At 44.9% G+C, this 23,559-nt stretch overlaps 1 protein-coding gene across 1 annotated transcript; it reads right to left on the bottom strand.

The window, feature by feature from the left end:
- Window positions 1-1,449: 1,449 nt before the first annotated feature.
- On the bottom strand, window positions 1,450-20,577 carry LOC310699293 (vomeronasal type-2 receptor 26-like; the record flags this gene model as incomplete). The annotated part of the gene is made up of 9 exons (XM_083486940.1): window positions 1,450-2,360; window positions 2,598-2,724; window positions 6,172-6,981; window positions 7,224-7,515; window positions 8,914-9,194; window positions 11,269-11,678; window positions 12,990-13,116; window positions 15,357-15,584; window positions 19,828-20,577. The coding sequence occupies 9 exons, from the start codon at window positions 20,575-20,577 to the stop codon at window positions 1,450-1,452; spliced, it is 3,936 nt and encodes a 1,311-aa protein (XP_083343066.1).
- Between the last annotated feature and the right edge of the window lie 2,982 nt (window positions 20,578-23,559).

The following is a 23,559-nucleotide window of genomic DNA, read 5'->3' as shown; positions in this document are numbered from 1 at the left end:
GCTCCCTAGGCATCGTTTCCAGGCCTTTGCATGAATACATTTTGTTAGTGTGCGTCTTGGGAACCTGTGTTACGTGTCGCCATTTGCATCATGTAGCAGCTTATGTTCTAGGTTTGTGCTGTATCTTTGTGATTTACATATTAGCTGTATTTCTACCCCAGTTGGGGCGGGGCGGCAACTTGCAAAATCAGCAGTGACAGGCTACCATAACTTTTCTATTAGAAGCACACTCAAGGATTTACAGGGGTACACATTATCACATTTATTGTAGCCATTTGGGCCACTCCCACAGTGCGACCTCTCTATGTGGTCATCTCATTGTTTAAATAAACCCCCAATAAACCTAAATGTTGTTTTCTGAGTGGATTGTGATAGTGGACAGCCAGATATACTTGCCTCAGACTTCAGAGATCTAAGCTGGCCAGGGCGACCTTGCCAGGGACCAACTGCTTGAGTTTTGTTTGAGTTTATAACTTTATTTTAACAATGAAAAAAAAAAAAAGGCAAAGGACCCCTGGGCGGTTAAGCCAGTCAAAGGTAGCTATGGCGTGTGGCGCTCATCTCGCTTTGAGGGTGAGGGAGCTGGTGTTTGTCCACAGACAGCTTTCTGGGTCACGTTGCCAGCATGACTAGACTGCTTCTGGTGCAACGGAACACTGTGACGGAAGCCAGAGCGCACGGAAATGCTGTTTACCTTTCCGCTGCAGCGGTATGCACTTATCTACTTGCACTGGTGTGCTTTCAAACTGCTAGGTTGGCAGAAGCTGGGACACCACCATCAAGCGGATTCGAACCGCCGACCTTAGAATCAGCAAGCCCAAGAGGCTCAGTTGTTAAGACCACAATGCCACCCGCATCCCTTATTCTAACAAGACTGCCACCCTGAGCCTCAGACAAGTTCTGCATGGTCCTGAACTCCTCTACTATTGCCAGATGCCTAAAGATATGCAACGAAGGAGCCCGGCAAGTCACATTGGGGAGAGCATTCCACCAGCGGAATCAAGTGGGAATCAGGCTATGATGAAACCATGCACGTTGAAAACTAAGCTTAAAGGGTGTGTGGCTGCTGGAGTCATTCTGTATTCATTTTCATCATTTTAGGATTTATGCAAAATAAAGAGAGATTGAACTTCAAGGAGCTATATTCTACAGACAACTACATAGCTAGCATTACTGTTGTGCTCATCATCAACTGTCAAAACAGAATACAGTGGGACCTTGGTTCTCAAACGGCTTGGCTCCCGGACAAACCCGGAAGTAAGTGTTCCGGTTTGTGAACATTTTTTGGAAGCCAGATGTCCGCCATGGCTTCCATGGCTTCTGATTGAGTGCAGGAAGCTCCTGCAGCCGATCGGAAGCTGCACCTTCATTTTCGAACGGTTCCGGGATTTGAACGGACTCCCGGAACAGGTTAAGTTTGACTACCAAGGTACCACTGTGCTTTAAGAATCAGATGCTATCTTTACTTTTTGTCGTCAGGTGCTCCTTTGTATTCAGGTCAGGCCTGAGTATGATAATGTAGCATTTGGGAAGGAAGATGCAGCCCAGAAGCCCAGCACTGGAGGCCAACATAGAGAAGATCTGCACAGCCACCATGTACTTCCCCTTTGTGCTCAGGTAGGTGGGCAGAAAGGACACCCAAACACTGCAGAAGACCAGCATGCTGAAGGTGATCAGCCTGGCTTCATTGAAGGCCCCAGGCAGCTTCCTGGCTAGGAAAGCCACAGTGAAGCAAATGGCAGCCAGGAAGCCCATGTAGCCAAGGACAGTGTAAAACATGGCAACAGATCCTTCATTGCATAGAAGGATGATCTCCCCAGGCTGGGAGTGCATGTCAGAATCTGGGAATGAGGGAGAGATACCTAGCCAGATGATGCAGATGACAACTTGGACACAGGAACAGGAAATGACAATGGAGTTGGCCAGACTCCTCCCCAGCCATCTCCTCGCTCTGTTCCCTGGCTTTGTGGCCAGGAAGGCCAGAACCACAGTGATGGTTTTTGCCAAAACAGAAGAGACGGCAACCGAGAAGATGATGCTGAAGGCTGTTTGTCGGAGAAGGCAGGTCACTTTCCTTGGCCTCCCAATAAAGAGGAAGGAGGAGAAAAAGGAAAGTAGAAGGGAGAAGAGAAGGATATAGGAGAGGTCTCGGTTGTTGGCTTTCACTATGGGAGTCTCCCTGTATTTAACAAGGATTCCTAACACAATGCCTGTTGTTAAAGACAAGAATACGGTAACAGAAGTTAAGATGATCCCCAATTGTTCTTTATAAGCCAGGAAGGTGATAATCTTGGGGACACATTGATCTTGGTCCTTGTTTGGATGCTGATCTTCTGGGCATTTGATGCAATGGTCTGCATCTGAAGGGGGGAAAGAGTGGCTTCAGCATCATATACAACCAAACAATCTATTCTATTACTTTTTTGGGGGGAAAGATTCTTATGGGGGAGATGACACCTGTTTATTAGGGAAGGGTAGGCAAAATTCTTTATAAATGCTCAGAAATGTTTTTAGAATCTTCACTGAAAGTCTCTCTGAGTGATTCTTCACCCTATTTATATTCTCCTAAGGAATTTCCTAACCTTTGATTCACTCACCTTCCTCAGTGGAGATCATCCCTTCCGCACATGGAGCACAAGCATAGCAGCAAAGCGGTTGTCCTTCTTGAACCACCTTGGTATAGCCTGGCAGACAGCTTTTGGTACACCTGGAGAGTGGCACCGCCTAGCCACGCAGAAAAGAAGGTTCATCAAGGGTGAAGTGTTAGGAGCACCTGTGCCTATGGAGTACTGAAGGGGATCTCACGGAGCCCATGTGCTTTTTTTCAGGGAAGCACTTTTGATGCAAAACAGCATGGAAGGGAAACCTCTTTGTGTCAGGAGCTCAGCCTGCACTCGAGTAGGATTCTGGTAGAGACACATGCCCGCCTGGCATGTTCTCTCCCTCCTGGTCGATTGTTTGGGAGCTTCAAAAGCTTTCTTCAGCCCGAACATCACAGCGACCGATGCCAACCGACACTGGCACACTTAGGGATCCGCAGAGTTTGCGCAGTTGCATAACAGACCTCAGCAACTCAGCATTTTGGCTAATCTACTTTATTTACATATAAGCACACATGGAGAATGGCAACATGGCTCCCTCTCTCTCTAGCATCAGACAGCAAAGAGAAAAAGAAGAAAGGACAAACTTTCCGGAACACAGTAACACAAACATCCTGTCTCCGTCACTTCCCACTCTGTGGAGTCAAAACATACCACATCGTGTGAAAGACAAAAATCCCATGACTGCAATCATGGAGCAGGAATTTTAACACTTTGGTGTGTCTGCTTGCTTGTTTCAACATTTATACCTATCACTATGGGAGTCTCCCTGTATTTAACGAGGATTCCTAACACAATGTTAAAGACACAATGCTCAAGGCAATGAACAGAATAGGCAAAAACAATATAATAATGGCAGAATAATACGCCAAGCAAAATGCCGCAGTGAAACATATTGATAAAGAGCAGAAATTAAATATACCATCACCTGATGATGCTAACTAAAAAAATGTCTCCTGAATTATTATTATTTAATTTTTTTCTAAGTGTTCTGGGTCCTGGGATAGAAGGGGAAGATGAAACTGTCATGGGGTGCCACTACATTGTGGTAAAGAGCCTTTTTCTTCTACCACTATATTAATACTGTGACTATTGTTACTAGTAATATTGACACCACCTTTCTCCCAATTCACTAAAAAAGAAAACTATTATATCCACCCCTAAAAACAACCTTGTGTGCTATGCTAGGAGGAGATACTATAACTAGCCCAAGGTCACCCAGTGAAGTTCGTTTTGGCTGAGCAGGGATTTGAAATATGATTTCCCAAGTCCTATCCCCTACACCATTTTTGGCACTAGAGATCAGATCCCAAGTAAAGTCTGCATTAGACTTGTGAGCCACTGGACCCATAACTTGTTATACTGGGCCCACAACCTGTTCCTGATAGCATGTCTGAAGGCAGCCCTGTTTAGGGAAGCTTTTAATGTTTGATGAATTACTGTATTTTAATATTATGTTGGAAGCCTCCCAGAGTGGCTGGAAAAACCCAGCCAAATGGGTGGGGTATAAATAATATATTATTATTATTATTATTATTATTATTATTATTATTATTATTATTTCACACCTTAACCAGTGTGGTCAGCAGATTACCTGCACCTCCAGCAGCATATTCCAGCAGAACATCAGAGTATTCTTGCTCTCCCGTTGTCAGCCTTTTTCAGAGTGCACGGTTAAGAAAATTCCTTGCCCACACAGTTCAGTTCAAAGTATAAAGTATTTAAAGACAAGTATAAACACGCTATCTACATAAACTTAAGAGATGCTGGTGCATCACAAACTATTAAGTGCAGTTCCCAGCACAGCACAATATTCAATGGAATATTTGTTGAAAGGATTTTAGTTAAAGTTCCATATAAAGTAAAAGGTAAAGGTAAAGGACCCCGGCAGTTAAGTCCAGTTGTGAATGACTCTGGGGTTGCGGCGCTCAACTCGCTTTACTGGCCGAGGGAGCCGACGTCTGTCCACAGACAGTTTTTCCGGGTTATGTGGCCAGCATGACTAAGCCGCTTCTGATGAAACCAGAGCAGCACACGGAAACACCTTCCCGCTGGAGTGGTACCTATTTATCTACTTGCACTTTGATGTGCTTTCGAACTGCTAGGTGGGCAGGAGTTGGGACCGAGCAACGGGAGCTCACCCCGCCGCGGGGATTCGAACCGCCGACCTTCCGATCGGCAAGCCCTAGGCTCAGTGGTTTAGACCACAGCGCCACCCGTGTCCCCTCCTGCTTCCATATAAAGTACTAGGAGTTTAATATTTGTCATGTCACATAAGGAGTCTCATACCTTGTTAAACTGTTGGGGCCAGACAATGGCTTTTGTGTTAATGGTAAACTTTACGTCAGGGGAGGTGCCCCTCTCTATGCTCCCAATTTTCCCTCTAACACGAGACTTATTGGGAAACATAATCCAGTTCTCAATATTGTAGTTGCCTGGCAGCTCTCCATTCTCATCCAAATATAGCCTGCCCATTGAAGTATTCAGAAATTGAATTTCTCTTAAAAAAAGGTGGAGCTGAAATGGAAAGGATACAGCAGCATTAAGGAAATATGAAACTATACTGACTATCTCAGCATTGCTCACTTTGAGCTGTTATGAATTGGGGCCAGGGGTTTGCTTTTCCCAATTTCAGTAGCACCCTGCGGAAGCCCAAAATTTGGTGCCCCTCACTTCTCACCTTCCATTCTGCGTGTGCCCAGCACAGGGGAACCAGTTACATTGCCCCAAATCTGCCTCTGATAGCTCAACTAAACTATATGCCTTTTTCAGGCATTCTATTTATTTAAACATTTTTAGACCACATTTTATATAAAATCACAAATCTTTTTACACAATAAGTTCATTACACAAAAGAAAGGTTAGATCTTGATATAACACATTTTTGTATTTTTGTATTTTGTATTATATTATCTGTAGTTGTTTTGTTTCAAAAACTGATTTGAGCTGTATTTTATTATCTTGTTTGACTGTATCGAGAACTGTCCTGTGCTCTTTTGACAAATAGCTGTATATAAATGTTTAAGGTCTGTATGTAAATGTTTGAGGTCCAGCACCAAGGGCCTTCTGGCGGTTACCTCACTGCAAGAAGCCAAATTACAGGGAACCAGGCAGAGGGCCTTCTCAGTAGTGGCACCTGCCCTGTGGAACGCTCTCCCACTAGATGTCAAAGAGAACAACTGCCAGACTTTTAGAAGACATCTGAAGGCAGCCCTGTTTAGGGAAGCTTTTAATGTTTGATGCATTACTGTATTTTAATATTTTGTTGGAAGCCACCCAGTGTGGCTGCAGAAGCCCAGCCAGATGGGTGGGGTATAAATAAATTATTATTATTATTATTATTATTATTATTATTATTATTATTATTATTATTATTAATTTACTTGGGCACGGTGGAGGAAGCATTGCACTGGGAAGAGAGTTCCCATATAAGCATAATGATCAATTATTATTTTTTACCTCTACCAGGAGCCTCACGAATTGGATTTGCCTCAGAAATGGTTCTCATATGTAAATTTGATGAAACATTTGCGGCAATGTACTGCAGTTTGCAGAAAGGGAGAGAAAATACCTGCCACGGCTGTAGCCTTTGATGTTCCAACCTGTCTCCTCCACCAGCCACCAACATCCACTTTGATCTGGATGAATAGGCCACATTCAAAGCCTGAGCCACAGCTTGGACACTGAAGTAAGTGATGTAGCTGTTTTGAGACAGGGCTCTCTGCAGCTCCTCTTCAGGCACCATCTCCAGTTTCTTGTTCTCTGTGCATCTTGTCCAACCTTTCGCGGCCAGCACATGTTTTGAATATGAACAATGAAACGCTTTCTGCCAGAAGTGATGAAGAATATAGGAAGTTGGGTTATAGTAGTCACGCTTAGTCCTTTCCCCCATCTTCATTATGAAGGACAAAGACCCATGAATGTACTGGAATAAATCAGGAGGATAAGATAAAAACACATCGATATCCTTTAAACCTATTGTGATCCAGACTTTTGGCCCAATTTGTTCCCCAAGTGCTGCTTGCAGTGTCATGATTGGGAGCCACCCCATGCGAGTATTTTCATAGTAAACAAATACACCCAGTTGTCTCCATAGGACAAAGGGTTCATTCAAACTGAACATTTGATGTGGATTCTTTTCTGGAATTCTTTTTGATAGAGCAATGCAAATCCCATTACTGATCATCAGAGGTGTCAAGCCACTGATAAATCTTTCTGCATCATCGTTCTCTGGAGCTAAGAGGCCAATCCATGTCCATCTGAAATGCAGGAGCAACTGGATAATACCCAAGAATTGACTTTCTTCTTTGGGGACCATTCGGTACAGAAAAGGGAACTGAGTTTTATCATCAAGAACTTGAGGAACCAACCCATAACTGATCTAGCAAGGAAAGGAAAAGATTAGTGTTTCGTTTTGCTTCCAGGATAAAGACCAGATATTTATTAACCTGAAATGATTAATATCTAACAACATTTGTGCTGGCTGTGACAAATTGGAGTTGTAGCCCACAAAATCTGGATGATACCGGGTTGATGAAGGCTGGATTTTGGGGGGAAAAGACCCCTGAACTTTTCCATACTTTTCTCACTTTTTGATGCTCTTTCTTACCATTCCCTTCATACCTGTGGGATTTTGTAGACGCCCGACATGGCAGAAATCTCTTTTGAGAGTGTAGAGTCGGCCCCCTCCAGAACAGCCAGAAGGTTATTCCTTTTCCTGCACTTATAGTTGGGAATGTTGCTCCTGCCACCTGCAACCAGGTCTAGCATGGCATCAGAAGTGATCCTGGCATCAAAATAGTTCTCATAGAGGTTGTAGCCCAGGGTGATGTTGGGTAAGAACTGGGGATTGTGGTTTATCTCTTGGATGGTGAACAAGAACGACAAGATGTGCCAGTGGAACCTATATGATGGACTGCAAAAATTGAAGCAATTAAAAACCGTCAAACTGCTTATCAGCATTTAATGGGAAAAAAGTCACACCTAAGGGGCTATTTAGGCAATAGGAATCTCATAATTGCTGACCCCAAAATAATTGTCTTCATCTTGGTGGCAGAGTGTGAGAGGGACTTGTCCTTTTTGTAAGGTGAAAACTCACAGACCAATTAAGAATAAAAATGGGGAAATTCATGCTTCCTTGCAGAAGAGGAAAAGAACACAGTCTTGAAAAAAGAAAATTAATAACTTTTTTTTTGGAAGACTCGTGAAATTTCCACAAAGGCTGCAGTTTATTTCTTAGTCTTTGTTGTTTCAAAGAGCTGTTTCGTAAGTTCCACTTTGTTAAAATAGAGAACTTTGTCCATACTCTAGAAGGGGAATAAGACTGCAACCCCAAATCCATATACTTAGCAGAAAGCTCTATTCAATCAGTTGGACTTAGGACTCGTTCATACTTCTGCCTGTTCTGGTCCACCCGCTTACAATCTAATGATGCAAAAGGAAAGGAGGTTAGGAGAGGGGCGGAAAGCTTTCATTTAGCTAAGCAGGATTTTAAAATAAGCTTCTGGGCTAGGAAGGAAGACCTCCCACACTCAAATCCTGGCAGCTACTTCCCTGCAGCAGCCACTCCACCACCCACTTGCCAGTGCTGTCTTTCAATGCATCATTTTGATCTGTGATAAGGTTGAATTGCATTCTAGCATTACATCCTTCAAAAAGCATCACGGTAGCACAGCACAGATAGATCACTTCACCAGGGACAACCAAGGGAACCAGAAAGTAAAATGGGTGGGAATATTAGAGCACCAGCTGTTCTTTGACTCCAACTCCCATCTGCCCCAGTCATCATGCAGTGGACAACCTTGGAGTCTCAAATGTCAGGGGCACCCCATGCAATGCCAATTTTCTGTGCCCCTCCACCTCTCACACTCCATCCTGACCAGCAGTTGAGGCATCCAAACTGGTCGTGTGCTCCCCTAAATCTGCCTCTGCAACATGGCCAATGTTCAAGAATAATGAGATATCATCCCCCAACAATATCTCGATTGCTACAGGTTCCCCTTTCCAGGCTACTTCCTTGGTAAACAGTAAACATTGGAAAATTCCTTCCAGTAGCACCTTAAAGACCAACTAAGTTAGTTCTTGGTATGAGCTTTCGTGTGCATGCACACTTCTTCAGATACACTGAAGAAGTATCTGAAGAAGTGTGCATGCACACGAAAGCTCATACCAAGAACTAACTTAGTTGGTCTTTAAGGTGCTACTGGAAGGAATTTTTTTATTTTGACTATGGCAGACCAACACGGCTACCTACCTGTAACAGTAAACATTGGAGGCAGAGAAGCATAACACCCACCTGCACATAATTACTTACACATGAAACCTGGCAAATGGAGGCTGGAAAAAGTTGTATGGACGCTGTTCAGAGAAATATTTTGGAGATATGATCCCACTAATGAGGAAGTCTCCTGGCCGGTAATAATTGTGTGCTTCATTTTCTTCCCTGATCAGATTCAAGGGGCATTTTGTCTTTAGGTCTCCAAAGACTCCATGGGGCATCAGCAGAAGAAGTAGCAGCAGAAGCAGCAGGGATCTCATTCTGGCTCTGCTTCCTACACGTTTCTTGTGAGTGGATCCTCTCACCTCCTGAACCAGCTAATAAGAAGAAGACAGAACGTCTTGCAAGACCAAAGCTGCACCACCAATATGGGTGGTGTTCAGCTATGGCTTCAGAGCCATTGGACTTCACGTAGTATTTCCCATGTCCCTTCTGCCAGTTCTCACTCAATGTATCTCTGACACAGGAGGTGTTCTGTGTACCACATTACCAAGGTGCAGTAAGTAACATCACACCAACCTTGATTCTGATGTTTAGAGAGTTTTCCCAAATGTCTCTTGAGCTTTGGCAAGAATGAGGATAGATCACTATGATTTTCATAATGATAAGGGGAATAAGGTTCACTTCTGTAATATACTGGAGCCCTTGTGTGGCTTGAGGGGCAGGTGCAGAGGTGTAGAAAAACATGTCTTCAAGAAAGCACAGATGTTTATCCAAAATTTATCATGAGTTGAAGGTGGGGAGAGTTGGCCTGGACTTTGATGGTGGGAACCTGGACATTCTGATGGAGGATACCATAGGTCCATCTAATTTGGTATTCTGCTTCCCACAGTAGCCAAGACCCCTAGATCCTTTTTACATATACACCTGGCAAGCCAGGTGTCCCCCACCTTATATTTGTAACCTTACATTTGTCCCTATTGAAATTCATTTTGTTAGTTTGGGCCTAGTTCTCCAACCTATTAAGGTCATCTTGAATCCCGATTCTGTCTTCTGTGGCATTAGCTACCCTTGCCCTACTCTTAAATTCCTGAATCATATCTCCTGAGTCTTGGGATTGCAGATGAAGTTCTACCAATAATTTGCAGAAAAATGAACCCTTTCTTGCATACAAGTATCAATCAATCTTTATTATTGCCATCACAGATCAGCCACTAAGTTAGAATACGATTTACAATTTGCAATATTCAGGCCAGGAGAAGACCATAAGGAATTAAAATCACAGCAAAAGACAAGGATATATGTGAGCATTGTTACACATTCACATTCAATTCATAGTTAGACTAGATTACTGAGTGCTAGCATGGTTGTAAAGAGATTTAACCGTTCAATTCCTAGTTATCCATTTTGATGCATGCAATTTAGCCACTCGTGGGTGAAGTTTGACAAAAGGAGGGAGGTATAAAAATTATCATATCTGTCTAGGAATTTTGTTCAGATGGGTGTAATATATAAGGAGTGAATGTCTTCATAGTAGGAATAGTATAGTACTATGTGCTAAACCATTTCCACACCCAATTCACAAGAGCTGGCACGTTGGTTAAAGAGTGTGTGAACATCTCCCATCCAAAGAGCACACGGAGAGGCGTCAAAGTGGGCCTAAGTCAAATTCCAAAGCATAATCTGCTGTAACAAAGCTTTTGCTACAATTTCCCTGAGTCATACGTCGTAAAAGGATAGAGTGAATCTGACTCAGATGAGGATTAGCAGCGTAAAAGCCAACGTGGCTAATCAGGTATTTAGTGGCAATCAGGGAGTGACAAAGCAGTTATAATACATTCATTTTAATCATTCATAATTTATGCAAAACAAAGAGAGCTATATGGAACTATAATCTGAAGACTACATGATCACAGTGCTACCCATTGTCAACCTGGAATGTTTCAAGCATTAGGTGTCATCTTAAATTTCTCTTGTCAGATGCTGCTTAGTATTCAGATCAGGCCTCAGCAAAATAATGTAGCATTTTGGCATGAAGATGCAGCCCAGAAGCCCAGCACTGGAGGCCAACATAGAGAAGATCTGCACAGCTACCGTGTATTTCCCCTTGGTGCTCAGGTAGGTGGGCACAAAGGACACCCAAACACTGCAGAAGACCAGCATGCTGAAGGTGATCAGCTTGGCCTCATTGAAGGCCCCAGGAAGCTTCCTGGCTAGGAAAGCCACCGTGAAGCAGATGGCAGCTAGGAAGCCCATGTAGCCCAGGGCAATATAAAACATGGCAGCAGATCCTTCATTGCATTGCAGGATGATCTCTCCAGCCCGGGAATGCATGTCAGAGTCAGGGAATGGAGGAGACATGCACAGCCAGATGGTGCAGATGACCACTTGGAGACCAGAGCAGCAAATGACAATGGAGTTGGCCAGACTCTTCCCCAGCCACCTTCTCACCCTGTTCCCTGGCTTTGTGGCTAGAAAGGCCAGCACCACAGTGATGGTTTTTGCTAACACAGAAGAAACAGCAACTGAGAAGATGACGCTGAAGGCTGTTTGTTGGAGAAGGCAGGTCCCTTTCCTTGGTTGCCCAATGAACAGGAAGGAGGACAAAAAGGAAAGCAGGAGGGAGACGAGGAGGATGTAGGAGAGGTTCCGGTTGTTGGCTTTCACTATGGGAGTCTCCTTGTATTTAATGAAGATTACTAACACAATGCCTGTTGTTAAAGATAAGGAAAGGGCAATGGAAACTAAGATGATCCCCAAATGTTCTTTATAAGCTAGGAAAGTGATAAGCCTGGGGACACATTGATCTCTGTTGTTGCTTGGGTGCTGATCTTCTGGACATTTGGTGCAACCTTCTGCATCTAAGGAAGAGAAAAAGAGTGGCTTCAGCATCAGCATCAGGGCATTATTTGTTTTTCAGAAAGATGTTGAAGTGGGGGAGGTCAAGGGGTAAGACAGTTGAATAGGGAAAGTTTGGCAAAAAAATGCTTGTTCGATTGGTTATTGAAAGTTTACATTTGTATCCTGCCTTTCTTCTGAGGAGACAGTGGTGGGGCACAAAATTTTCCTCAGTTTTTATTGCCAAAACAACCTTGTGATGCAGGGCAAAGCTTTGATGCAGTGACCTCCCCACAGATGTGTGTCCAGCAACTTCACCATACATTTTTTTGCCTAAGAAGCAAGACACACCTCTTTACATTGACCTGTGGCAGTTTATTATTATTTGATTATTTATTTTTACATTTATCCACTACCTTTCCTCCAAAGGGTTCAAGGTAGTATACGTTAATATCCCCCTGCCCTTTTTATGTTTACAACAAACCTGTGAGGTACGTTAGGCTGAGAGAGACTTGTCTAATGAACAATTTGCAATTTAAAACTAGTGTAAATGATAAATTTATCCAACATCTCATATAATTTTTATGTTAGCTGGACTGGAAGAAGATTGTTATAAGTTTAACTGCCTTCTCATATTTCACTTTTTCTGTATGATTTCTTGTTATCTCTTTGGTAGCTAATGCAAACGATTTCCTCTTTCTTCTGTGCAATGCTCCTGGTAGTCAGATCAAAATTGTCCATTGCTTGTTTTGTTATCATTTTCATATAATGCATTATATATTTTGTGTTTGTGTTTCTGCTTTACTGTTTTAAATATTTCCTTTTAAAAATTATTCCCCTTTTGTCTTCTATAACTTACTTACTTACTTACACACACACACACACACACACACACACACACACTTTAAAAATAAATTTCCTTTATGGTGTGATTCAGTTTATTTGATCATTGAGAGCATCGCTGAAAATAGTAAAAGACTATGTACAGTGGATGCTCGGGTTGTGAACGTGATCTGTGCGGGATACACGTTTGCAAACCGCAGCGTTCGCAATCCGCAGTGGTGTGTCTGCGCACGCACGGGTTGCGATTCGGCGCTTCTGCACACGCATGCATGTATACTAAGCTGTCTCCCTGATACCCACATGGTTCTGCAATGATTGCTTCCTTACTTTCAGCTTAATTCCTGGAAGAAAGGATGGTGCTTGAAAATAGAGAAGCCAATAAAACACCTATGTTCAAAAATGTATTACTGCTCTGCACATAGTGTTTCTGGGTGACTCTTTTCCCTATTTCTATTCCCCGAAGGAACGCCCTCTCCCTTGGAATGACCCACCTTCCTCAGTGGAGATCGTCCCTTCTGCACATGGAGCGCAAACATAGCAGCAAATTGGCTCTCCTTCTTGAACCACCTTGGCGTATCCAGGCCGGCAGCTTTTGGTACACCTGGAGCGAGGCACAGTCTAGTCATGCAGAGAAGGTGCACCGAGGAGAAAGTGTTAGAAGCATCTGTGTCTATGGAATTCATAGGGTTTGGCAAGGACCCAACAAGATCTCTAGTTCCACTGAACCCATTTATGTGCCTGCCTTCTATACAGAAATATGCTCAAGGAAGAGGACAAACTATACCAAAACAGCTTTCTGAACGTGAAAGCTGTTTAACCATGGAAGACTCTCGCAAGAGATTGTGGTCTCTCCTCCCCTGGAGGTTTTCAAGCAGAGGCTGGATGGCCATCTCCCATACATGATTTTGTTGAGATTCCTGCATTGCAGGGAGTTGGACCAGAAGACCCTCAGGGTCTCTTCCAACTCCACTGTAATGGTTCTAGGGGTTGCTCGTGCGTAAGCCGGTGCCAACACCTGGCTGGGTTGCCTGAGTGAACCTTTTCTGTCCCGACAGCCACTCAACCGTGGCTGTCTCAATCGCTGGCAGAATCCGTCAGTGGGCGTTTCGTAAACTTCTTCCAGCCTAGTCTCCTCCTACTCTCTCTGCACGAAAGCCTTCTGCGCAAGGAGGGCGTAGGCAGCGGAGGACCCCTACTCTCCCCGCTGGTCCCCTGCAAGGAGTCATGGGACCGCCTCGCCGATTCCCCCATCTGCTCCCCTTCTCCACTGGTGCTACGCTGATTCTCTTCCCCAGAAGATGGGCTGCCTCTCCCAATCCTGGGACGCTCTCTGGAATCCCTCTGGATTTTGCTCTCTCCCTCCGGCACTGATGGCAGTTCCCTGACATCCACAATTCCATGATTCTAATCATAGCAATAAGAAAACACTGATAGAGAGCAGTTATTAAAAGTACTGCCACTTCAAAGCAGTTACAGTGGTACCTTGTGTTAAGTACTTAATTCGTTCCGGAGGTCCGTTCTTAACCTGAAACTGTTCTTAACCTGAAGCACCACTTTAGCTAATGGGGCCTCCCACTGCCGCTGTGCTGCCGGAGCACGATTTCTGTTCTCATCCTGAAGCAAAGTTCTTAACTTGAGGTACTATTTCTTGGTTAGCGGAATCTGTAACCTGAAGCGTCTGTAACCTGAAACGTATGTAACTCGAGGTACCACTGTGCTTAAAAATGATTCCTGGATTATCATTAAAAGGACTTTGCCTGCGGAGAATATCCTTTTGATCTATATACACCTATTGTATGGAAGCTGACAACTGGACAGTGAAAATGGATTCTACACGCCATAACTGTGGCCAAGAGACTGATATTTATGAACTGGAAGAATGAAGATAAGATACCCTTTAATCAATGGATCAGTAAGATGACACTCGCAGCTTATGAATGGATCACTTAGAGGTGTTGACTACATGACTACATTCTGTATATACCCATTCCAAATATCAATGTATTTGTCAAAACAAAGACAAATACATTGATATTTGCAATGAGTATATACAGAATGTAGTAAGTTATGAATAACCACATTTGTATCAGGAGTGTAACATTTATTTCTATAGAACAACGTACAGAAATGTACTTATTTTATCTATTGTATTACTTTTGCACCTTTGGCCAGACATTGTAGCAAGGGCGCCGACTTGGGCCCCAGCGTATGGGTGCCCAATGGCGCCAACAACATAATGTGACGTTATGACAATGTGACGTCGTGATTTCACGACGTCACATCATGTCGGCACACCGTAGCGGCACTTTCAAGGCCTTGCGGGAACTCAGAGGTCATGCTGGAAGTCTCATGAGGCCTCCAAAGCAACTTCCAGTTTCTACCAGAAGTTGCATTGCCCCCAGGGCCCCCTAGAGTTGTAGTACACCTCCTGTGAACCCTGAATTTCCAGGGTTCCAAAATATGTGGAGATATAAGATGCTCTCCACTTCACATAGTCATATGCAAATTATTCAAGAAATCATTAGAGCTCCACAGAATTTTTATGCTGTGAACCGCCCTGATGATTTGACTTCACCCCAAAGGTGCCATTGTCTCCCGAGACAGAGTGATGCCAACTCCAGAAGTAAATTGAGAAGGATCTGGTGTCTCTTCTCAGGATCCCAGGGCTCTATCTGTTCCTTCAGAATGCCAAATTCCCTTCCTGTCTCAGCTGCCGTGGCAAGAGGGAGTTGTTGTGGCAGCTGTTACTGGGTAGCTAAGACACAATGGATCCACCTTATAATACCGTTTTGCAGTACTTGCTCAAGGAAGAGTGTAAACAGGCTCTCCTAGCCTCCCTGCTCCTTTACATCCCCTACCTTCTTAAATTGGTTGGGCCACTCAATGTCTTTTGAGTCAATGGTGAACTTCATGTTGGTTGATGCCGCTCCCCTTATATTCCCAATTTTCACTCTAGTACGAGAGTTATTGGGAAACATCAGCCAGTTCACAATATCAAAGTCAGGTGGCAGCTCCCAATTCTCATCCAAACACGGTCTGCCCATGGAAGTATTCAAACACTGGATTTCTTTTAAGAAATGGTAGAGCTGAAATGGCAAGGAAAATACCAGCATTAAGGAACGAGACAATGCGGAATATGTTGGTGGGCGGAAAAAGATACAGAAAGGAAAAATCCTGGAGGCAAGTGTGGTTTGGTGAGAGAACTCCAGCAGAGATTTGAAATCACAAAACATGCAGCAAAGTAAAGCATGGAAATATAGGCTGTAAAACCTTTAAAATATGTTCCTCCAAAATGTCCCCTTTAAAAGTATCTTTCCAAAGCTCCCTTCATCCCACAGCATAGGAAAATACCACATGTTTGGTAAGTTTAAAAATTGTTTACTTACAAACTCCCCAAAGGTCAGATTCATGTGCTTCAGAAATTTGCACAGGAAGTAAAGCATAGCTTACTTACAAAGTGGAGCAAGTTCCTAAATCATTGGCTTGCAGTTTAGTTGAAGTAACCAGCTCAAACCTCTTCACACACTGAGCTTCCCAAGTATGTGAACAATAGGTTTGATTACCTATTTCCTCCAAGGTGAGGAGAAGTGACCTAGGCTAAGCCTGGCAGGACCACTTACTATGGGGTATTAACCCCTTCATGCATTAATTAGATTTAAGCATGTTGATTATATGAGACTGGTTATCCCACAGATCCACTCACTTCAAGCTCTTATAAATTGGGGCCAGTTTGCCTCTCATCTAGAGCAGTGTTTCCCAAACTTTTTTGGGCAACGGCACACCTGTTTACTGAAAAAAAATCTCGCGGCACACCACCGTTAAAGCCCCGCCCCGTGACGTCAGCGCGCAGCGTCACGCCGGGAGGGACGCACGAAAGCTATCCTATGTAAATACGGATTTAGCCTCGGTTTGCTCTGGCTTTGAAGCTAAAGGTTAAAGGGGGGGGGGCAGAGAGACGTGTAGACCCGTTTGCTTAGAAGTAGGTCCCCAGTGTTTCCCCATGGGGTCCCAAGGAAGAGCGGCGCCACCCGATTGGATTTCCTAAACTCCCGCCCTGAGCGCTGGAGTTCCGCGTAAGCCAAATTAAACCCGGTTGCTTACACTCTGTCCAGGAGGACGCACAATCCCCGCTTGACGGATGGGTCTGTTCCAAGGCTGGCTCCGCTGGCAAAGCCGGCTTGCTGGACGCCTCTTGGCAGGGAGAGAAGCGGACGGACGAGTTTTAAGAGGCTCTCCGTCGCTCCAGAAGAAGGCAGGGCGAAGATTTCAAGGGGCATCGCTCCGGCTGCTCCCTCTCCTGCCGCGCAGGAGCGATGCCTCTCTCTGGCTCTTCCTCCGCGCAGGCTGAGGGAGGGAGGGAGGTGCACGTGTGACCCGTCTCCCAGGCAGCGCTGCCGGCTGCGAGGAGGAGCGCCAGGCAGCAGCAGGAGGCGCGGCCTCTCCTCGCCGCCGCCGCCCCGCCTCTCGCCGCCCGACTCGCCTGCCTCCCTCCAGGCATCTCGCGGCACACCAGCCGATGTCTCACGGCACACTCGTGTGCCGCGGAACACCGGTTGGGAAACACTGATCTAGAGCATAGGTCCTATTCATGCAATCTTTTCTTAAACTGATTATAGCATTTATAGAGCACCTTTCATATAAAATAACAAGGAGCTTTGCAGAACAAGATTAGTACAAAAGACAATATAATACTTGTTTTAAACCTAATAATAATAATAATAATAATAATAATAATAATAATAATTATTATTATTATTATTATACCCCAACCATCTGGCTGGGCTTCCCCAGCCACTCTGGCGGCTCCCAACAGAATACTGAAAACACAATAAAACATTAAAAACTTCCTTGAAGTCTTCTAAAAGTCAGATAGTTGCTTATTTCCTTGACATCTGATGGGAGGGCATTCCACAGGGCGGGTGCCACCACCGAGAAGGCCCTCTGCCTGGTTCCCTGTAACCTCACTTCTCACAATACTTTGGCCACCTCATGAGAAGAGAAGACTCCCTGTAAAAGACCCTGATGTTGGGAAAGATTGAGGGAACAAGGAGAAGGGGACTAGTAAAGCGAGATGAGCGCCGCAACCCCAGAGTCATTTGCAACTGGACCTAACGTTCAGGGATCCCTTTAACTTTACCTATACAATGGAAACCTTCCCTAAACAGGGCTGCCTTCAGTAGTCTTCTAAAAGTCAGATAGTTGTTTATTTCCTTGACATCTGATGGCATTCCACAGGGAGGTTGCCAATGCCTGGTTCCCTGTAACCTTATTTCTCGCGGTGAGGGAACCACCAGAAGGCCCTTGAAGCTGGAGCTCAGTGTCCTCTTTCAAAGAGAAGGTAAAAGTCCAGCTGGGCTCCATGGGCCTCATAAATAGCTTTGTGTGTCCTGACTTGTGGGACATCTTCAGGATAGGAAAACCCTCAGGAGTAAACCCTACACAAATCCGGAGTCCCTAAGACGGATGGATGGTGTCTTGTATGCCTCCTTCCGGCAACTCCTGCAGCCAAGCTGGAACCAATCACATTGCTCTGCTTTCCTTTGGACCACATAAGTGAAGCCAAGAGGGAGGTCTTGTCATCTGGACAGCCTAGGACCTCCATACCCATTTCTCAAGACTGTGACCCAGGGAGGTCACTTGGGTGCTGCTAACACAGTGGTTTGACTTCACCCCTGGAGGTGCCCTTTTTTGTCCCACTGCCCTTCCAAACATTCTGATTTCTTTCATTCCATGGAATGTTGTGAACCCCTAGGATGGGGTGTGTGGAGAGTGGAATCTGCGCCCCTCCTGCACACAACTTAGCTCTGGTCTTGTAATAGAGTTTCTGCAGATTCACCAAGTTCCCTCTGCATCTTCCATTACCAGTTGCAAGGATGGTTTTTCTCAGCATTCTTCAGCCATGAATCACAAGACCAAGATGGCCTCTTCTGGCTGTGGTGATAAACCATGAGCTGGGCATCCACATGTACTACTGCAGTGAACTGGAGCAGTTGTTGACTGGGCTCCCATACTGCACTGTACAGACCATGCGTGGAGTGAGAGGAGGAACCTGGAAAGGAAAAAAGGAGGGGAAGGCTAAGGGGTCAAAACTAGCCTATGAATTCTCCTATATAATATCCCCCTGTACTTCCATGGGAGGTGAGTCTTTTGCTCTAATGACAGCTAAAACCACACTCAGCATCCCCTACTGAATTCTTAAGGGTGGGGGGAAAAACCACCTGGAATGCCCCAAGCCCCCAAACTCTGACCATCTAACCTACATAGCTGGGGAACCTTCTACTGATAACTCCTTCATGCTCCTTGCATGATCAGTAGTCCCTGGCTGGATCTAGACACATAAAAAAATCATTTCAAGAAAACACGTTGTAAACCTCATATTGGGAAATCGCGTTGCCGAAGGGCCATCAGGTGTCACAGTGTTTAATGTAATTGAGTCCCCTGTCTTCTCCTGTCTGGTGGTTAGTAAGGAAAAATAGGTATATAGGAGAATTCCTGGATGCCAAGATCCTTGTTTGGGGCAACTACTTTCTGGCAGTTCCCAATCCCCAGCTGAGATTTAAAATAACAAAAAATGCAGCAAAGTAAAGTGTAGGAACATAGGTTGTTAGACCTTTAAAATATAGACCCAGTGCTTCATTTGAAATCTCACTACCAGCCCCCAAGCAGAACAGAATTCTCCGCTCCTAAGGTTTGCAGCAAAGTAAAGTAGAGACATCACCTTGCCAGCAAAGGTCCGTATAGTAAAAGCCATGGTTTTCCCAGTAGTGATATATGGAAGTGAGAGTTGGACCATAAAGAAGGCTGATCGCCAAAGAATGGATGCTTTTGAATTCTGGTGCTGGAGGAGACTCTTGAGAGTCCCATGGACCGCAAGAAAAACAAACCTATCCATTCTTAAGGAAATCAGCCCTGAGTGCTCATTGGAAGGACAGATCCTGAAACTGAGGCTCCAATACTTTGGCCACCTCATGAGAAGAGAAGACTCCCTGGGAAAGACCCTCATGTTGGGAAAGATGGAGGGCACAAGGGGACGACAGAGGACGAGATGGTTGGACAGTGTTCTCGAAGCTACCAGCATGAGTTTGACCAAACTGCGGGAAGCAGTGGGAAGACAGGAGTGCCTGGCGTGCTCTGGTCCAGGGGGTCATGAAGAGTCGGACACGACTAAACAACTAAATGACTAAACAACAACAACAACATTGTGTTGGAAGCCGCCCAGAGTGGCTGGGGAAACCCAGCCAGATGGGCGGGGTATAAATAATAAATTATCATCCTCATCATCATCATTAAGACAATGGTTTGTGGCTTGCAAAAGCAGGAAGAGAATACCTGCCATGGCTGTAGCCTGTGATGCTCCCATTCATCTCCTTCACTCAGCACCATCATCTGCTTTGACCTAGATGAAACCGCAGCATTTAAGGCCTGAGCCACAGCATGAACATTGACGTAAGTGCTGTAGCTGTCTTGAGACAGGGCTCTCTCCAGCTCCTCCTGGGGCAAAGTCTCAAGTCTCTCCTCCTCTCTGCAACTTTCCCAGCTTTTCATGGACAACGTATATTTTGAATAAGAGCAATGGAATGCTTCTGCCAAAAAGTGATCAAGAAGCGGGGAGTTTGCTTCATAGTAGTCACGTTTGTTGCTCCTTATTTTGGTCTTCATTACAAAGGAGAGAGAACCATGGATGTACCGGAAGTAAGCAGGAGAAAATGACGAGCCAGAATTGATTTCCTGAAAAGTTGTTGTGATCCAGACTTTTGCCTGTGCTTGCTTCTCAAAGAATTGGTTTACTGCCATGATGAGTGCCAATCCCTTGAGACTGGATACATAGCAAACAATTACACTGACTTGTCTCCGCATGAAAAATAGCTCACTCAGGCTCATGAACAGATATAGATTATTTTCTGGTATTCTTTTTGAGAAGGCGATGCAAATCCCACTGCTGATCATCTGAGGTGTCAAAGCACCCACAAACCTTTCTCCACTGTCATCCTCTGGAGCAAGGAGGCCGATCCATGTCCATCCAAAGTACAGGAGCAACTCAACAATCCCCTTGTACTGAGCCTCTTCTTTGGGGAACATCTGGTATACGGAAGGAAACTCAGTTTCACCTTCAAGAAGCCGGGCGGTGAAGCCATAACTGAGCTAGTGAGGAAAGGAAAATATTAGTGCTTTGTTTTGCTTTCAGGATAAGCACAAGATATTTAATGGTTGCCTAGGTGCCAGCTTGCTCCCTCCTTAAGAACCTAGCTGCTGCATCTGATTGGGTGGCATCTATCTGTCTCAGGAGACAATGGAGAAATCTGCCTTTGGATGTGAAGTCAAACGGTTGGAAGGTTACAGTGCTTGCTGTGGCTGTGAAAACCAATACAGGAGAGAAATGTTTTCTTGCAGCTGGGGCAGATGCACCATTGTTGCAAGTAAAAGCTTGCTCCATCTCCTGGATATGCCAATAAACCACATGAGACCATGAGTGAAAAAGTAGTCCAAAGTATTTCTTTCTGTGCTGTGCAGAAAGGACCAGCAGGGATATTTTCCCAAATTACGTGGCCCCGCGCCAATAGATTCCATACCATTTTATACATTGACAATGCGCATTCCATACATTCCATTAAGTTTAAATTTCCTATCCAGTCAAAATACTGAGTTTCCCTCACCCTATTTCCCTTCAAGGCACTTCAAGCATATACCGTGCTGTCTCTCTATGGCTGGTCCAAATGACAAACAGTGTGAGCATGCATACTAACTATCCTCTTAAACAAAGAGAGCATTGTGTGATTGGTTACCCTTACCAAATTCTTTGGGCATGCTCAGTATGCCAGGATCTTATTTCGCAAGTGCCCCACCCCCGTTGCGCTGCCGCATTTATAGGTCCCCGGGATCACACCACTCGCCCCAATTGACCCAAACAGCCAAGTGCGATCCTGGGGCCCAACAGACAAAGCTTGGGCCACGCCTAGCAACAACACACCCCATGGGGGTGGCTTAAGGGTCCTGAGTGCAACCAGGACCCTTGATTTAGGAGGATCCCATTTCTACTCCCCTCAGACTGTCCTCCTTCCTCTTCGGATTCTTTGCTGTCTGTCTGAGTGGGAACGCCCCGGACAGGAGGCTTTGAAAGTCTCCTAAATTAAAATGCAAAAACCCACAGAACGAGGCACCAAGTCTCTGGTCTTCAACCACACACAACAGAGCATCTGATTCCTCATTTGAACTCAGGACCCAAACACTGATTCAGGGGTTTTCGTTGAGGGAGGCGCAGATCCGGCAGGGGGATGAGGGTGGGGAAATCACAGTGGGAAGACTTGCCCACCCAAGCGCTGGAGATGGATGGGGAGATCAGCCACATCTCCCAGCTGGCCACCTTCACAGGAACAATCCAATTGGCTTTCAAAGAAACTGGCGCTGGTGCTCTTCCTGGTGAAAGCAGCTTGGTCACGCCCCATCAGGGATGCTGATATTTCAGCACCCATCACTGGAGTGGCACAACAAAAATGGGAGGAAGAGCTAATTTGGCTATGGGGTGCAATCTGGACGGTTCTGCCAGAGGTGCAACATTGCCTAGCTGTGGCTCTGGTTGGGTGGCATCTTCTGGCAACTCCTAGTGCCAAGCTAGTGCCAAATGTATTGCTTTCCTTTCCTTTGGACACATCAGCGAGGCCATGGTGTGGGTGTGTGTCTTGTTTTCTGGGCAGCCCTGCCCCCACGTCCCACATTGACTGGCCTGAAGAGAAAGTGGAATTTTATGCAGTTGACATTTTACTCTGCCCTTGCATGCCACACCTTCATACCTGTGGGGTTTTGTAGATGCCTGACATGGCTTGAATCTGTTTTGCAATTGCAGATTTCCCCCTTTCAAGGACAGCCAGGAGGCGATTTTTCCTCCCACAGTTATAATTCGGAATATTGCTATCCCAGCCTCCAAGCAAGTCTATCATGGCATCGGAAGTCATCCTTGCATCTAAATAGTTCTCATAGAGGTTGTAGCCCAGGGTGATATTGGGTAAGAGTCGGGGATTCTGGTTGATTTCCTGGATGGTGAACAAGAAGGACAAGATGTGCCAGTAGTACCTAACTGTCCCACTGCAATAAATAAATCAACAAAAAGTGTCAAACTGCTATTCATCATCATCATCAAATGACAGAAAAAAAGAAAGGACTTGGATTTGAGGAGGAAACCTTTCATTTCACTGAGGAGTTGCCCCATGATCCTCTGTATGTTTCCTGTTGCATTCCTTAAGGACAACTGTGGTCAGGCAGTTTATATATTGCCCAAATAGAATCATCATCATCATCATCAAAATAAAAAATAATATTTTTTATTTATACCCCGCCCTCCCCAGCCAAGACTGGTCTCAGGGCAGCTGACACCAGGTATAAAAACAATTGATTGAAATACAACTTAAAAGCAAGATTAAAATACGACATTAAAACATTAAACTGCAGCCTCATTTCAGTAGGAACTCAAATCAAAAACTTTTTTGAGGATGAAAACGTCAAGTCTTCACCAAGGCCAATTATCCAGACTGGTCCTACGTGGGCCAGAAAGAAGCCAGGGAAGTCCCCAAATAGGAGTTCCATCACAGAAAGAGAAAGGAAAGAGGGGGAGGTGATCAAGTTGATTCCAAATAAAACCTTGTCACCTTGGAAAGTGCATGAGTTCCATGCCACCCTCATCTCCCTCCTGCAGGTGAGATCATTTAATGTTTCCTTTTCATTCCTGACTAGATTCATTTGTATTTTTGTGTCACCATCTCTAAGGGGCAACACAGCAACATTGATAGAGTTATTTTACTAGGGAAGACCCAGGGGGTGAGGAAATAGGGGAACCTGTTGCTGGACTCCCAACTCCCATCAGCCAGAGCCAGCAAGACCAGTGGTTAGAGAAGATGGGAACTGTGGTCCATTGATGTCTGTAGGGCCACAGGTTTCACAGCCCTGAAATAGCGGCAATTTCATAAAAAAAAAGGAACCATTGAAATGATGCATATAATTACTCACCCCCCAAACTTGACTACCGGGGTCTTGGAAAAGTTGTATGGAAGTTGATCCATAATAATATTT

This window comes from Podarcis liolepis (genome assembly GCF_965112155.1).
Source record: "Podarcis liolepis genome assembly, chromosome: 2".
NCBI lineage: Eukaryota > Metazoa > Chordata > Lepidosauria > Squamata > Lacertidae > Podarcis > Podarcis liolepis.
Note: the sequence above shows the minus strand (reverse complement) of the source record. Positions and strands in the feature narration are given on the sequence as shown.